The sequence below is a fragment of the Somniosus microcephalus genome, chromosome 8, assembly GCF_052327205.1.
Source record: "Somniosus microcephalus isolate GS21.2 chromosome 8, FLI_Smic_1.0, whole genome shotgun sequence".
Lineage (NCBI taxonomy): Eukaryota > Metazoa > Chordata > Chondrichthyes > Squaliformes > Somniosidae > Somniosus > Somniosus microcephalus.
Genome location: NC_140994.1, coordinates 243,743,434 through 243,760,391, shown reverse-complemented (window position 1 = coordinate 243,760,391; position 16,958 = coordinate 243,743,434). Strand labels below are relative to the sequence as shown.

The following is a 16,958-nucleotide window of genomic DNA, read 5'->3' as shown; positions in this document are numbered from 1 at the left end:
ATGACAGCCACATTCTCCAAACACCTCACAAGACTCTCACTGACACACTTCCCTCTTTATTGCAGGAGAACTATTAGTCGAACGTCTGTTGTGGGGAGGTTATTACAAACTGTTATTAGGGACAGAGTGACTGTCGGATTTTTTAATTTACTCTCTGAGTACTGAGTGCAGTTTAAACAGAGTTCTGCTAGTTGGGTGAGTCAGGGATTCTTAACTGTTTGCTAAAATCAAACTTTTGTTTGTTTTACTTTTACTGTTACTGTTTAAAATCTACATTTCCCAGCTTTAAGCAGGGTTATAAAGGGATATACAAGGCCTACAATTCAGAGGAGCTGAAGGCAGTTAATTAGGGGAACTAGATTAAACTGGTTCTCCTGTAGCAGGGCAGGGCCCAGCAAGCTCCTTGGTTTCAAGGCCTATAAAAGCAGGCTTTGAAGTGTGATTTTGCACTGTGTGCGGTTTGAACAGAGTGCTGCAAGTTGGGTGAGTCAGGGAGTTAGGTGAGGAGTGGAAGGAGGAGCTCCCTTGCTTCGCCTTTGTTTTTCCTAACTTTTCACCCTGTAGGAATTGGTTCTTACTCTACACCAATGAAAGAGTCTGAGAGCGGGACCAGTCAAACAACAACAACTGCGAAACCGCTAAAGTGACGTCACAACCAAGGAAGGAGCTGATTGGTAGGTAGGACCTGGTGAGTATTTCTACAGCCCAGTCGTTAAATGCAAAGTAATGTCTCTAGTTTAGAGCAAGTAATGTTTAAAGGGAAGTGACGTCCCTCGTGTAATTAATATTATTTAATTTAAAGGGAGTAAATTAAGGGTAGGACATGGCAGGGCAGCTCGGCTGCGTGGAGTGCTCCTCCTGTGCTGTGTGAGAAGTCAGGGACACTTTTGGTGTCCAGGGCGAACACATACAGGAAGTGTCTCCAGCTGCAGCTACTCAAAACCCGCGTTTCAGAGCTGGTGCTGCGGCTAGAGTCACTGTGGAGCATCCGCAAAGCTGAGGTCTTCATGGATAGCATGTTTAATGAGGTGGTCACACTGCAGGTAAAGACTGCTCAAGCAGAAAGGGAAGGGGTGACCGCCAGACAGAGTAAAAGAACTAGGAAGGTAGTGCAGGAGTCCCCTGGATCCATCTCCCTTTTGTGGTAGATTTTCCATTTTGGATACTGCTGGGGGAGATGGTTTCTCAGGGGAATGCAGCAAGAGCCAAGTCTGTGGCACTACGAGTGGCTCAGCTGCACAGGAGGGGAGGAAAGAGTGGGAGAGCTATAGTGATAGGGGATTCTATCGTAAGGGGAACAGATAGACGTTTCCATGGCCGCAGACATAACTCCAGGATGGTATATTGCCTCCCTGGTGCCAGGGTCAAAGATGTCCCTGAACGGCTGCAGGGCATTCTGAAGGGGGAGGGCGAACAGTCAGAGGTCATGGTTCACATTGGTACCAACGACATGGTTAGAAAGAGGGATGAGGTCCTGCAACAAGAATTTAGGGAGCTAGGTAGCAGATTAAAAAGCAGGACCTCAAAGGTTGTAAACTCTGGATTACTCCCGGTGCCACGTGCTATTGAGTATAGGAATAGGAGGATAGAGCAGATGAATGCATAGCTAAAGCGTTGGTGCAGGAGGGAGGGCTTTAGTTTCCTGAATCACTGGGTCTGCTTCTGGGAAAGGTGGGACCTGTGCAAGTCGGACAGGTAGCACCTGAACTAGAATGGTACCAACATCCTGGCGGGGAGGTTTGCTAGTACTTTTGGGGGGGGGGTTAAACTAACTTGGCAGGGGGATGGGATACGGAGTGGAGCTATAGTAGAGGGTGATGCACAGCCAAATATAGAGGAAAAAACAAGTCAGCCTGGAAGGCAGAGCAAATATGTAATGGCACAAGGGAGTATGGCAAGGCTGGATGGCATTTATTTTAATGCAAGGCGTCTTGCGAATAAGGCAGATGAATTGAAGGTGTTGATGAACACATGGGAGTATGATATTGTTGCTATCACAGGGACATGGTTGAGGGAGGGGCAGGACTGGCAGCTCAATATTCCGAGGTATAGAATCTTCAGCCGAGACAGAGGGGGGTGTAAAAGAGGAGGGGTTGTCGCAATATTAATCAAGGAGTCAATTACAGCTGTAAGGAGGGATGGTATCTTAGCAGGTTCCTCTAATGAGGACATATGGGTAGAACCTAAAAACAAAAAGGGGGCAAGCACATTGCTGGGAGTGTACTATAGGCCGCCAAACAGTCAGGGGTAGATAGAGGAGCAGATATGTAGGCAAATCTCAAAGAAGTGCAGAAATAATAGGGTAGTAATAGTAGGGGATTTCAACTTCCCCAATATTAACTGGGATAATCAGAGTGTGAAAGGCTTAGAGGGTGCAGAATTCTTAAAGTGCATCCAGGCGAGCTTTTTGAGCCAGCATGTAGAAAGTCCTACAAGGGAGGAGGCAGTACTGGACCTAATTCTAGGGAATGTAGCCGGGCAAGTGGTAGAAGAGTCAGTAGGAGAGCATTTTGGTGACAGTGATCTTAATTCGGTGAGATTTAAGGTAGTCATGGAAAAGGACAAAGAAGGACCGGAAATAAAGGTTCTAAATTGGGGGAAGGCCATTTTAATATGATAAGGCAGGATCTGGCCAAAGTGGACTGGGATCAGCTACTTGTAAGAAAATCCACACCAGAGCAGTGGGAGTCTTTCAGAAAGGAAATAGAGAGAGTACAACGCAAACATGGTCTCGCAAAGGTCAAGGGTGGGTCCAACAAACCCAGGGAACCTAGATGTCAAGGGATATACAAGAATGGATTTGGAAAAAAAGGGAGGCTTTTTGCAGATACAAAGGACTAAAAAGAGTGGAAGCCCTAGAGGAGTATAGAACGTCCAGGGGGGTACTTAAAAAATAAATTAGGAGAGCGAAGAGGGGAATGAAAAAACACTGGTGGGCAAAATAAGGGAAAATCCCAAGATATTTTATAAGTATGCTAAGAGCAAGAGGATAACCAGGGAAAGAGTAGGGCCCATTAGGGACCAAAGTGGCAATCTGTGTGTAGAGTCGGAAGATGTAGGTGAAGTTTTAAATGAATATTTTGCATCTGTGGTCACTATGGAGAAGGACGATGTAGGTATAGAAATCAGGTTAGGGGATTGTGATATACTTGAACAAATTAGTATTGAGAGGGAGGATGTACTAGCAGTTATAGTGGGCTTAATAGTGGATAAATCCCCAGCCCCTGACGAGATGTATCCCAAGCTGCTGTGTTAGGCAAGGGAGGAGATTGCAGGGGCTCTGACACAAATTTTCAGAACCTCTCTGGCCACAGGGGAGGTACCAGAGGACTGGAGGACAGCTAACGTAGTACCATCATTCAAGAAGTGTAGTAGGTATAAACCAGGGAATTACAGGCCAGTGAGCCTATCATCAGTGGTCGGGAATTATTGGAAAAAATTCTGAGGGACAGATTTTGTCTCCACTTGGAGAGGCAAGGATTAATCAAGGATAGTCAGCATGGCTTTGTCAGCGGGAGATCAAGTCTAACCATTTTGATTGAATTTTTTGAGGGGTGACTCGGTGCATGGATGAGGGTAGTGCAGTTGATGTAGTCTACATGGACTTCAGTAAGGCTTTTGACAAAGTCCCACATGGGAGACTGGTCAAGAAGGTAAGAGCCCATGGGATCCAGGGCAATTCGGCACATTGGATCCAAAATTGGCTTAGTGGCAGGAGGCAGAGAGTGATGGTCGAAGGTTGTTTTGGTGACTGGAAGCCTGTGTCCAGTGGTTTACCGCAGAGATCGGTGTTGGGTCCTTTGCTGTTTGTCGTGTACATTAATCATTTAGATACGAATGTAGGAGGTATGATCAGTAAGTTCGCAGATGACACAAAATTGGTGGAGTGGTAAATAACGAGGAGGGAAGCCTCAGGCTACAGGATGTTACAGACGAGTTGGTCAGATGGGCAGAACAGTGGCAAATGGAATTTAACCCGGAAAAGTGTGAGGTGATGCATTTTGGGAGGACTAACAAGGCAAGGGAATACACAATGAATGGTAGGATCCTAGGAAGGACAGAGGATCAGAGGGACCTTGGTGTACATGTACATAGATCCCTGAAGGCAGCAGGACAGGTAGATAAGGTGGTTAAAAAGGCATATGGGATACTTGCCTTCATTAGCCGAGGCATAGAATATAAGAGCAGGGAGGTTATGATGGAGCTGTACAAAACGCTAGTTAGGCCACAGCTGGAATACTGTGTGCAGTTCTGGTCGCCACACGATAGGAGGGATGTGATTGCATTGGAGAGGGTGCAGAGGAGATTCACCAGGATGTTACCTGGGCTGGAGCGCTTCAGCTATGAAGAGAGACTGGACAAGCTGGGATTGTTTTCCTTAGAGCAGAGAAGGCTGAGGGGGGGACCTGATTGAGGTGTACAAAATTATGAGGGGCATAGATAGGGTAGATAGAAAGGAACTTTTCCCCTTAGTAGAGGAGTCAATAACCAGGGGGCAGAGTTTCACGGTAAGGGGCAGCAGGTTTATAGGGGATTTGAAGAAAAACTTTTTCACCCAGACGGTGGTTGGAATCTAGAACTCACTGCCTGAAAGGGTGGTAGAGGTAGGAACCCTCACAACATTCAAGAAGCATTTAGATGAGCACATGAAATGTCACAGCATACAATGCTACGGACCAAGTGCTGGAAAATTGGTTTAGAATAGACAGGGCTTGATGGCCGGCGCGGACACGATGGGCCGAAGGGCCTCATTCTGTGCTGTATGACTCTATGACTCTTTACTGTTTAATCAGTGGTAAGATCAACAAGGCTTTAAACATTTCTAACGAATTGCTTTTATTAACGTTAAAATACAAGTAGTTTTACAGATAGAGATTCATACAAGCTTTAAGTCAGTAGTAGAACTCAACTCAGAATGGTCAATTCTTCTGCTTCGGGAGACTGAGAGGTTAATTCTCCATCGCCATCCTGTGAGGTGATCTTCTGGTCTGTCTCATGGACTGTCTCCTTCCATCTTACTAAAATGGCTGGTTTATACCCTTCTTGCTGGTAAAATCACACAGTTGGTACTTTTCCACTCTCTCTCTTTCCCACGGTTTAAAACAAGTTGATACGACAGCATCTGATGTTTACAGCAGTTTCTCACAGCCCATCAAGGCCACGCGGCTGTCTGACCTTTAACCTTCTGGACAGTCTGCTGAATAAAACTTTCCCAATGTGGCCAACCTTCCCAGCATACCCCTCAACAGGCAGCTTAACAATTCCTTGGTTGAATTCATACTGTTAAACAAACTCAGCTCCTTTAACAGGAAATTAATAACTGGGATTTAGAATTCCAAGATCCATCAGTCCTCCCTCAGTGAGTGTGAGAGATCAAACAACTCCCTTTAAATCATTCATGGAATCTGAATTGTGCTCACCACAATCGGGCCCCGCCCACAGCATCACCAGGGGGAGGGGCCTGAGAACCCAGCCCACAGCATCACCAGGGGGAGGGGCCTGGGAGAGCCCCACCCACAGCATCACCAGGGGGAGGGGCCTGAAATGGCCCCACCCACAGCATCACCGGGGGGAGGGGCCTGAGAGAGCCCCGCCCAGCACATCACCAGGGGCGGGGCCTGAGAGAGCCCTGCCCACAGCATCACCAGGGGGAGGCGTCTGAGAGAGGCCTGCACACAGCCTCACCAGGGGGAGGGGTCTGGGAGAATCCCACCCACAGCATCACCAGGGGGAGGGGCCTGAGAGCCCCACCCACAGGATCAAAAGGGGAGGGGCCTGAGAACCCAGCCCAGAGAATCACCAGGGGGGGGGGCCTGGGAGAGCCCCACCCACAGCATCACCAGGAGGCAGGGCCTGAGAGAGCCCCGCCCACAGCATCACCAGGGGGCAGACAAGGAAGTGACATCATCAGTGCCCCCAGCCGAGAAGTGACATCTTCAATGTGCCAAAACAGGAAGTGACAGCATCATTGACCCCCCAGGCAGGAAGAAACATCACAAACCCGTTTATGAGGACCCGCCCAAAACCGGAAGTGACATCACCCGATTCCCGGAGCCGGAAGTGATGTCGCCCAGTCTCAGTTATGGGGCTTAATTTACCAGGGGGAGGGGTCTGAGAGAGCCCCGCCCACAGCATCACCAGCGGAGGGGCCTGATAGAGAGCCCCGCCCACAGCATCACCAGGGTGCAGACCAGAAAGTGACATCATCATTGACCCCAGCCAGGAAATGACATCATCATTGACCCCAGCCAGTAAGTGACATCACAAACCTGTTTCAGAGGCCCCACCCCAAACCGGAAGTGACATCACCCGATTCCCGGAGCCGGAAGGATGTCGCCGAGTCTCCGATATCGGGATTAATTTAACAGTTTCAGGGATTTGTTCACACAATAAAATGCTGGAAACACGGGTTCAGTGAATGTGGTTTGAAATGTGTGTAAATGTGTCAGTGAGTCAGTGACCTGGTGAAATGACACAGTCCCAGCCTCGCAGTCCAACTGAACTCGGATCCTGATCCCAGACCCGAACCGTCTGAGGTCAGTGAACTGGGAATTGTGACAGGCCCTGAGAGAACCAGAATAATATAAACCCCAGGATTTACTGCTGTTCCCAATGAGAGAGTTTCCCCCCGCCCTCTCGATGCTCCCACACACAATCCCGATTCTCCAGCCATTCCCATCAGTCTCCACATCCCAGGAATGGGATCCTGAGGAGATGCTCTGGGAGCAGAGGACTTGGGGCCACTCTTTAAACCTCTCTGGGTGAGGTGGGTAGGGCTGTTTCTGTTCAGTCCGTGTCACTGATCTCAGATCATCAGACAGAACCAAGTCCCAGTTTGCTGTCTTTGGATCCAGGCTCATCGGTGAGCTTTGCCCTAGAGAGGAGAGAAGAGATTGGTCAGACAGGGTTATTCCACTCAGATCAATGATTGACAGGTGCTGGGTAGGAGTGTCAGTATTTCCCAGACAGTGTCAGCCCCATATTACCGGTTAGAATGGATTCTTCCCATGTTAAATCAATGGCCTTCAATCAGAATCCCTGTTCACTAGCAGTGTGTGGGCCCCAGTGCTGTACACTCAGGGCAAACACTGCAGTGAGACACACAGTAGCAGTCAGTTTAACCACACAAGCCCCTGGCACTGTGCACACGTTCTCCCAGACACAATGGAGGAGATTCACCGGCACACAACACATCCAACAGCCTCACAGTTACAGCCCCACAATCTCAGTACTGGCTGTACTGGGAACGCACAGCTCACAGGAGTGTGCCCGGGGCTCACTCCCTCCTGTTACTGTTTATCCTGACTACAGGAATGTTCCTGGGCTCCCTCCCTAATGTTACTGTTCATCCAGAATAAAGGAGTGTGCTCTGGGCTCTCTCCCTCCTGTTACTGTCCCATCCTGAATATAGGAGTGTGCCCTGGGCTCTCTCCCTCCTGTTACTGTTCATCCTGAATACAGGAGTGTGCTCTGGGCTCTCTCCCTCCTGTTACTGTCCCATCCTGAATACAGGAGTGTGCTCTGGGCTCTCTCCCTCCTGTTACTGTCCCATTCTGAATACAGGAGTGTGCTCTGGGCTCTCTCCCTCCTGTTACTGTCCCATTCTGAATACAGGAGTGTGCCCTGGGCTCTCTCCCTCCTGTTACTGTCCCATTCTGAATACAGGAGTGTGCTCTGGGCTCTCTCCTTCCTGTTACTGTTCATCCTGAATACAGGAGTGTGCTCTGGGCTCTCTCCCTCCTGTTACTGTCCCATTCTGAATACAGGAGTGTGCTCTGGGCTCTCTCCTTCCTGTTACTGTTCATCCTGAATACAGGAGTGTGCTCTGGGCTCTCTCCTTCCTGTTACTGTTCATCCTGAATACAGGAGTGTGCCCTGGGCTCTCTCCCTACTGTTACTGTTCATCCTGAATACAGGAGTGTGCTCTGGGCTCTCTCCCTCCTGTTACTGTCCCATTCTGAATACAGGAGTGTGCTCTGGGCTCTCTCCTTCCTGTTACTGTTCATCCTGAATACAGGAGTGTGCTCTGGGCTCTCTCCTTCCTGTTACTGTTCATCCTGAATACAGGAGTGTGCCCTGGGCTCTCTCCCTCCTGTTACTGTCCCATCCTGAATACAGGAGTGTGCCCTGGGCTCTCTCCCTCCTGTTACTGTTCATCCAGAATACAGGAGTGTGCTCTGGGCTCTCTCCCTCCTGTTACTGTCCCATTCTGAATACAGGAGTGTGCTCTGGGCTCTCTCCCTCCTGTTACTGTTCATCCTGAATACAGGAGTGTGCTCTGGGCTCTCTCCCTCCTGTTACTGTCCCATCCTGAATACAGGAGTGTGCCCGGGGCTCTCTCCCTCCTGTTACTGTTCATCCTGAATATAGGAGTGTGCTCTGGGCTCTCTCCCTCCTGTTACTGTTCATCCTGAATACAGGAGTGTGCCCTGGGCTCTCTCCCTCCTGTTACTGTCCCATCCTGAATACAGGAGTGTGCCCTGGGCTCTCCCTCCTGTTACTGTTCATCCTGAATACAGGAGTGTGCCCTGGGCTCTCTCCCTCCTGTTACTGTCCCATCCTGAATACAGGAGTGTGCCCTGGGCTCTCTCCCTCCTGTTACTGTCCCATCCTGAATACAGGAGTGTGCCCGGGGCTCTCTCCCTCCTGTTACTGTTCATCCTGAATATAGGAGTGTGCCCTGGACTCTCTCCCTCCTGTTACTGTCCCATCCTGAATACAGGAGTGTGCTCTGGGCTCTCTCCCTCCTGTTACTGTCCCATCCTGAATACAGGAGTGTGCTCTGGGCTCTCTCCCTCCTGTTACTGTTCATCCTGAATACAGGAGTGTGCCCTGGGCTCTCTCCCTCCTGTTACTGTCCCATCCTGAATACAGGAGTGTGCCCTGGGCTCTCTCCCTCCTGTTACTGTTCATCCTGAATACAGGAGTGTGCCCTGGGCTCTCTCCCTCCTGTTACTGTTCATCCTGAATACAGGAGTGTGCCCTGGGCTCTCTCCCTCCTGTTACTGTTCATCCTGAATACAGGAGTGTGCTCTGGGCTCTCTCCCTCCTGTTACTGTCCCATCCTCTATACAGGAGTGTGCTCTGGGCTCTCTCCCTCCTGTTACTGTTCATCCTGAATACAGGAGTGTGCCCTGGGCTCTCTCCCTCCTGTTACTGTTCATCCTGAATACAGGAGTGTGCTCTGGGCTCTCTCCCTCCTGTTACTGTTCATCCTGAATACAGGAGTGTGCTCTGGGCTCTCTCCCTCCTGTTACTGTTCATCCTGAATACAGGAGTGTGCCCTGGGCTCTCTCCCTCCTGTTACTGTTCATCCAGAATACAGGAGTGTGCTCTGGGCTCTCTCCCTCCTGTTACTGTTCATCCTGAATACAGGAGTGTGCCCTGGGCTCTCTCCCTCCTGTTACTGTTCATCCAGAATACAGGAGTGTGCTCTGGGCTCTCTCCCTCCTGTTACTGTTCATCCAGAATACAGGAGTGTGCTCTGGGCTCTCTCCCTCCTGTTACTGTTCATCCTGAATACAGGAGTGTGCCCTGGGCTCTCTCCCTCCTGTTACTGTTCATCCAGAATACAGGAGTGTGCTCTGGGCTCTCTCCCTCCTGTTACTGTTCATCCTGAATACAGGAGTGTGCCCTGGGCTCTCTCCCTCCTGTTACTGTTCATCCAGAATACAGGAGTGTGCCCGGGCTCTCTCCCTCCTGTTACTGTTCATTCTGAATACAGGAGTGTGCCCTGGGCCCTCTCCCTCCTGTTACTGTTCATCCTGAATACAGGAGTGTGCCCTGGGCTCTCTCCCTCCTGTTACTGTTCATTCTGAATACAGGAGTGTGCCCTGGGCCCTCTCCCTCCTGTTACTGTTCATCCTGAATACAGGAGTGTGCCCTGGGCTCTCTCCCTCCTGTTACTGTTCATCCTGAATACAGGAGTGTGCCCTGGGCTCTCTCCCTCCTGTTACTGTTCATCCTGAATACAGGAGTGTGCCCTGGGCTCTCTCCCTCCTGTTACTGTTCATCCTGAATACAGGAGTGTGCCCTGGGCTCTCTCCCTCCTGTTACTGTTCATCCTGAATACAGGAGTGTGCCCTGGGCTCTCTCCCTCCTGTTACTGTTCATCCTGAATACAGGAGTGTGCTCTGGGCTCTCTCCCTCCTGTTACTGTCCCATCCTGAATACAGGAGTGTGCCCGGGGCTCTCTCCCTCCTGTTACTGTTCATCCTGAATACAGGAGTGTGCTCTGGGCTCTCTCCCTCCTGTTACTGTTCATCCTGAATACAGGAGTGTGCCCGGGGCTCTCTCCCTCCTGTTACTGTTCATCCTGAATACAGGAGTGTGCTCTGGGCTCTCTCCCTCCTGTTACTGTTCATCCTGAATACAGGAGTGTGCTCTGGGCTCTCTCCCTCCTGTTACTGTTCATCCTGAATACAGGAGTGTGCTCTGGGCTCTCTCCCTCCTGTTACTGTTCATCCTGAATACAGGAGTGTGCTCTGGGCTCTCTCCCTCCTGTTACTGTCCCATCCTGAATACAGGAGTGTGCCCTGGGCTCTCTCCCTCCTGTTACTGTTCATCCTGAATACAGGAGTGTGCTCTGGGCTCTCTCCCTCCTGTTACTGTTCATCCTGAATACAGGAGTGTGCCCTGGGCTCTCTCCCTCCTGTTACTGTTCATCCTGAATACAGGAGTGTGCCCTGGGCTCTCTCCCTCCTGTTACTGTTCATCCTGAATACAGGAGTGTGCCCTGGGCTCTCTCCCTCCTGTTACTGTTCATTCTGAATACAGGAGTGTGCTCTGGGCTCTCTCCCTCCTGTTACTGTTCATCCTGAATACAGGAGTGTGCCCTGGGCTCTCTCCCTCCTGTTACTGTTCATTCTGAATACAGGAGTGTGCTCTGGGCTCTCTCCCTCCTGTTACTGTTCATCCTGAATACAGGAGTGTGCCCTGGGCTCTCTCCCTCCTGTTACTGTTCATCCTGAATACAGGAGTGTGCCCTGGGCTCTCTCCCTCCTGTTACTGTCCCATCCTGAATACAGGAGTGTGCCCGGGGCTCTCTCCCTCCTGTTACTGTTCATCCTGAATACAGGAGTGTGCTCTGGGCTCTCTCCCTCCTGTTACTGTTCATCCTGAATACAGGAGTGTGCTCTGGGCTCTCTCCCTCCTGTTACTGTTCATTCTGAATACAGGAGTGTGCCCGGGGCTCTCTCCCTCCTGTTACTGTCCCATCCTGAATACAGGAGTGTGCTCTGGGCTCTCTCCCTCCTGTTACTGTTCATCCTGAATACAGGAGTGTGCCCGGGGCTCTCTCCCTCCTGTTACTGTTCATTCCTGAATACAGGAGTGTGCTCTGGGCTCTCTCCCTCCTGTTACTGTTCATCCTGAATACAGGAGTGTGCCCTGGGCTCTCTCCCTCCTGTTACTGTTCATTCTGAATACAGGAGTGTGCCCGGGGCTCTCTCCCTCCTGTTACTGTTCATCCTGAATACAGGAGTGTGCTCTGGGCTCTCTCCCTCCTGTTACTGTTCATCCTGAATACAGGAGTGTGCTCTGGGCTCTCTCCCTCCTGTTACTGTTCATCCTGAATACAGGAGTGTGCTCTGGGCTCTCTCCCTCCTGTTACTGTTCATCCTGAATATAGGAGTGTGCCCTGGGCTCTCTCCCTCCTGTTACTGTTCATTCTGAATACAGGAGTGTGCCCGGGGCTCTCTCCCTCCTGTTACTGTTCATCCTGAATACAGGAGTGTGCTCTGGGCTCTCTCCCTCCTGTTACTGTTCATCCTGAATACAGGAGTGTGCTCTGGGCTCTCTCCCTCCTGTTACTGTTCATCCTGAATATAGGAGTGTGCCCTGGGCTCTCTCCCTCCTGTTACTGTTCATCCTGAATACAGGAGTGTGCCCTGGGCTCTCTCCCTCCTGTTACTGTTCATCCTGAATACAGGAGTGTGCCCTGGGCTCTCTCCCTCCTGTTACTGTCCCATCCTGAATACAGGAGTGTGCCCTGGGCTCTCTCCCTCCTGTTACTGTTCATCCTGAATACAGGAGTGTGCCCGGGGCTCTCTCCCTCCTGTTACTGTTCATCCTGAATACAGGAGTGTGCCCGGGGCTCTCTCCCTCCTGTTACTGTTCATCCAGAATACAGGAGTGTGCCCTGGGCTCTCTCCCTCCTGTTACTGTTCATCCTGAATACAGGAGTGTGCCCGGGGCTCTCTCCCTCCTGTTACTGTTCATCCTGAATACAGGAGTGTGCTCTGGGCTCTCTCCCTCCTGTTACTGTTCATCCTGAATACAGGAGTGTGCTCTGGGCTCTCTCCCTCCTGTTACTGTTCATCCTGAATACAGGAGTGTGCCCTGGGCTCTCTCCCTCCTGTTACTGTTCATCCTGAATACAGGAGTGTGCCCTGGGCTCTCTCCCTCCTGTTACTGTCCCATCCTGAATACAGGAGTGTGCCCTGGGCTCTCTCCCTCCTGTTACTGTTCATCCTGAATACAGGAGTGTGCTCTGGGCTCTCTCCCTCCTGTTACTGTCCCATCCTGAATACAGGACTGTGCCCTGGGCTCTCTCCCTCCTGTTACTGTCATCCTGAATACAGGAGTGTGCTCTGGGCTCTCTCCCTCCTGTTACTGTTCATCCTGAATACAGGAGTGTGCTCTGGGCTCTCTCCCTCCTGTTACTGTCCCATCCTGAATACAGGAGTGTGCTCTGGGCTCTCTCCCTCCTGTTACTGTCCCATTCTGAATACAGGAGTGTGCTCTGGGCTCTCTCCCTCCTGTTACTGTCCCATTCTGAATACAGGAGTGTGCCTGGGCTCTCTCCCTCCTGTTACTGTCCCATTCTGAATACAGGAGTGTGCTCTGGGCTCTCTCCTTCCTGTTACTGTTCATCCTGAATACAGGAGTGTGCTCTGGGCTCTCTCCCTCCTGTTACTGTCCCATTCTGAATACAGGAGTGTGCTCTGGGCTCTCTCCTTCCTGTTACTGTTCATCCTGAATACAGGAGTGTGCTCTGGGCTCTCTCCTTCTGTTACTGTTCATCCTGAATACAGGAGTGTGCCTGGGCTCTCTCCCTACTGTTACTGTTCATCCTGAATACAGGAGTGTGCTCTGGGCTCTCTCCCTCCTGTTACTGTCCCATTCTGAATACAGGAGTGTGCTCTGGGCTCTCTCCTTCCTGTTACTGTTCATCCTGAATACAGGAGTGTGCTCTGGGCTCTCTCCTTCCTGTTACTGTTCATCCTGAATACAGGAGTGTGCCCTGGGCTCTCTCCCTCCTGTTACTGTCCCATCCTGAATACAGGAGTGTGCCCTGGGCTCTCTCCCTCCTGTTACTGTTCATCCAGAATACAGGAGTGTGCTCTGGGCTCTCTCCCTCCTGTTACTGTCCCCATTCTGAATACAGGAGTGTGCTCTGGGCTCTCTCCCTCCTGTTACTGTTCATCCTGAATACAGGAGTGTGCTCTGGGCTCTCTCCCTCCTGTTACTGTCCCATCCTGAATACAGGAGTGTGCCCGGGGCTCTCTCCCTCCTGTTACTGTTCATCCTGAATATAGGAGTGTGCTCTGGGCTCTCTCCCTCCTGTTACTGTTCATCCTGAATACAGGAGTGTGCCCTGGGCTCTCTCCCTCCTGTTACTGTCCCATCCTGAATACAGGAGTGTGCCCTGGGCTCTCCCTCCTGTTACTGTTCATCCTGAATACAGGAGTGTGCCCGGGGCTCTCTCCCTCCTGTTACTGTTCATCCTGAATATAGGAGTGTGCCCTGGACTCTCTCCCTCCTGTTACTGTCCCATCCTGAATACAGGAGTGTGCTCTGGGCTCTCTCCCTCCTGTTACTGTCCCATCCTGAATACAGGAGTGTGCTCTGGGCTCTCTCCCTCCTGTTACTGTTCATCCTGAATACAGGAGTGTGCCCTGGGCTCTCTCCCTCCTGTTACTGTCCCATCCTGAATACAGGAGTGTGCCCTGGGCTCTCTCCCTCCTGTTACTGTTCATCCTGAATACAGGAGTGTGCCCTGGGCTCTCTCCCTCCTGTTACTGTTCATCCTGAATACAGGAGTGTGCCCTGGGCTCTCTCCCTCCTGTTACTGTTCATCCTGAATACAGGAGTGTGCCCTGGGCTCTCTCCCTCCTGTTACTGTCCCATCCTGAATACAGGAGTGTGCTCTGGGCTCTCTCCCTCCTGTTACTGTCCCATCCTGAATACAGGAGTGTGCCCTGGGCTCTCTCCCTCCTGTTACTGTTCATCCTGAATACAGGAGTGTGCTCTGGGCTCTCTCCCTCCTGTTACTGTCCCATCTCTATACAGGAGTGTGCTCTGGGCTCTCTCCCTCCTGTTACTGTTCATCCTGAATACAGGAGTGTGCCCTGGGCTCTCTCCCTCCTGTTACTGTTCATCCTGAATACAGGAGTGTGCCCTGGGCTCTCTCCCTCCTGTTACTGTTCATCCTGAATACAGGAGTGTGCCCTGGGCTCTCTCCCTCCTGTTACTGTTCATCCTGAATACAGGAGTGTGCTCTGGGCTCTCTCCCTCCTGTTACTGTCCCATCCTCTATACAGGAGTGTGCTCTGGGCTCTCTCCCTCCTGTTACTGTTCATCCTGAATACAGGAGTGTGCCCTGGGCTCTCTCCCTCCTGTTACTGTTCATCCTGAATACAGGAGTGTGCCCGGGGCTCTCTCCCTCCTGTTACTGTTCATCCTGAATACAGGAGTGTGCTCTGGGCTCTCTCCCTCCTGTTACTGTTCATCCTGAATACAGGAGTGTGCCCTGGGCTCTCTCCCTCCTGTTACTGTTCATCCAGAATACAGGAGTGTGCTCTGGGCTCTCTCCCTCCTGTTACTGTTCATCCTGAATACAGGAGTGTGCCCTGGGCTCTCTCCCTCCTGTTACTGTTCATCCAGAATACAGGAGTGTGCTCTGGGCTCTCTCCCTCCTGTTACTGTTCATCCAGAATACAGGAGTGTGCTCTGGGCTCTCTCCCTCCTGTTACTGTTCATCCTGAATACAGGAGTGTGCCCTGGGCTCTCTCCCTCCTGTTACTGTTCATCCAGAATACAGGAGTGTGCTCTGGGCTCTCTCCCTCCTGTTACTGTTCATCCTGAATACAGGAGTGTGCCCTGGGCTCTCTCCCTCCTGTTACTGTTCATTCCAGAATACAGGAGTGTGCCCGGGGCTCTCTCCCTCCTGTTACTGTTCATTCTGAATACAGGAGTGTGCCCTGGGCCCTCTCCCTCCTGTTACTGTTCATCCTGAATACAGGAGTGTGCCCTGGGCTCTCTCCCTCCTGTTACTGTTCATTCTGAATACAGGAGTGTGCCCTGGGCCCTCTCCCTCCTGTTACTGTTCATCCTGAATACAGGAGTGTGCCCTGGGCTCTCTCCCTCCTGTTACTGTTCATCCTGAATACAGGAGTGTGCCCTGGGCTCTCTCCCTCCTGTTACTGTTCATCCTGAATACAGGAGTGTGCCCTGGGCTCTCTCCCTCCTGTTACTGTTCATCCTGAATACAGGAGTGTGCCCTGGGCTCTCTCCCTCCTGTTACTGTTCATCCTGAATACAGGAGTGTGCCCTGGGCTCTCTCCCTCCTGTTGCTGTTCATCCTGAATACAGGAGTGTGCTCTGGGCTCTCTCCCTCCTGTTACTGTCCCATCCTGAATACAGGAGTGTGCCCGGGGCTCTCTCCCTCCTGTTACTGTTCATCCTGAATACAGGAGTGTGCTCTGGGCTCTCTCCCTCCTGTTACTGTTCATCCTGAATACAGGAGTGTGCCCGGGGCTCTCTCCCTCCTGTTACTGTTCATCCTGAATACAGGAGTGTGCTCTGGGCTCTCTCCCTCCTGTTACTGTTCATCCTGAATACAGGAGTGTGCTCTGGGCTCTCTCCCTCCTGTTACTGTTCATCCTGAATACAGGAGTGTGCTCTGGGCTCTCTCCTCCTGTTACTGTTCATCCTGAATACAGGAGTGTGCTCTGGGCTCTCTCCCTCCTGTTACTGTCCCATCCTGAATACAGGAGTGTGCCCTGGGCTCTCTCCCTCCTGTTACTGTTCATCCTGAATACAGGAGTGTGCTCTGGGCTCTCTCCCTCCTGTTACTGTTCATCCTGAATACAGGAGTGTGCCCTGGGCTCTCTCCCTCCTGTTACTGTTCATCCTGAATACAGGAGTGTGCCCTGGGGCTCTCTCCCTCCTGTTACTGTTCATCCTGAATACAGGAGTGTGCCCTGGGCTCTCTCCCTCCTGTTACTGTTCATTCTGAATACAGGAGTGTGCTCTGGGCTCTCTCCCTCCTGTTACTGTTCATCCTGAATACAGGAGTGTGCCCTGGGCTCTCTCCCTCCTGTTACTGTTCATTCTGAATACAGGAGTGTGCTCTGGGCTCTCTCCCTCCTGTTACTGTTCATCCTGAATACAGGAGTGTGCCCTGGGCTCTCTCCTCCTGTTACTGTTCATACCTGAATACAGGAGTGTGCCCTGGGCTCTCTCCCTCCTGTTACTGTCCCATCCTGAATACAGGAGTGTGCCCGGGGCTCTCTCCCTCCTGTTTACTGTTCATCCTGAATACAGGAGTGTGCTCTGGGCTCTCTCCCTCCTGTTACTGTTCATCCTGAATACAGGAGTGTGCTCTGGGCTCTCTCCCTCCTGTTACTGTTCATTCTGAATACAGGAGTGTGCCCGGGGCTCTCTCCCTCCTGTTACTGTCCCATCCTGAATACAGGAGTGTGCTCTGGGCTCTCTCCCTCCTGTTACTGTTCATCCTGAATACAGGAGTGTGCCCGGGGCTCTCTCCCTCCTGTTACTGTTCATTCTGAATACAGGAGTGTGCTCTGGCTCTCTCCCTCCTGTTACTGTTCATCCTGAATACAGGAGTGTGCCCTGGGCTCTCTCCCTCCTGTTACTGTTCATTCTGAATACAGGAGTGTGCCCGGGGCTCTCTCCCTCCTGTTACTGTTCATCCTGAATACAGGAGTGTGCTC

The 16,958-nt window shown here is 51.4% G+C and overlaps 1 protein-coding gene across 4 annotated transcripts in view; it reads right to left on the bottom strand.

The window, feature by feature from the left end:
* Positions 1-4,819: 4,819 nt before the first annotated feature.
* The window catches only part of LOC147114228 (E3 ubiquitin/ISG15 ligase TRIM25-like), a 52,706-nt gene continuing 40,567 nt past the window's right edge, over positions 4,820-16,958 (bottom strand). For all 4 annotated transcript variants that reach the window (XM_085995899.1, XM_085995897.1, XM_085995896.1 and 1 more), the window contains one exon: positions 4,820-6,874. In XM_085995899.1, the coding sequence (XP_085852025.1) occupies positions 6,357-6,874 (518 nt within the window). In that variant the 3' untranslated portion in view covers positions 4,820-6,356. The remainder of the gene's footprint in view (positions 6,875-16,958) is intronic.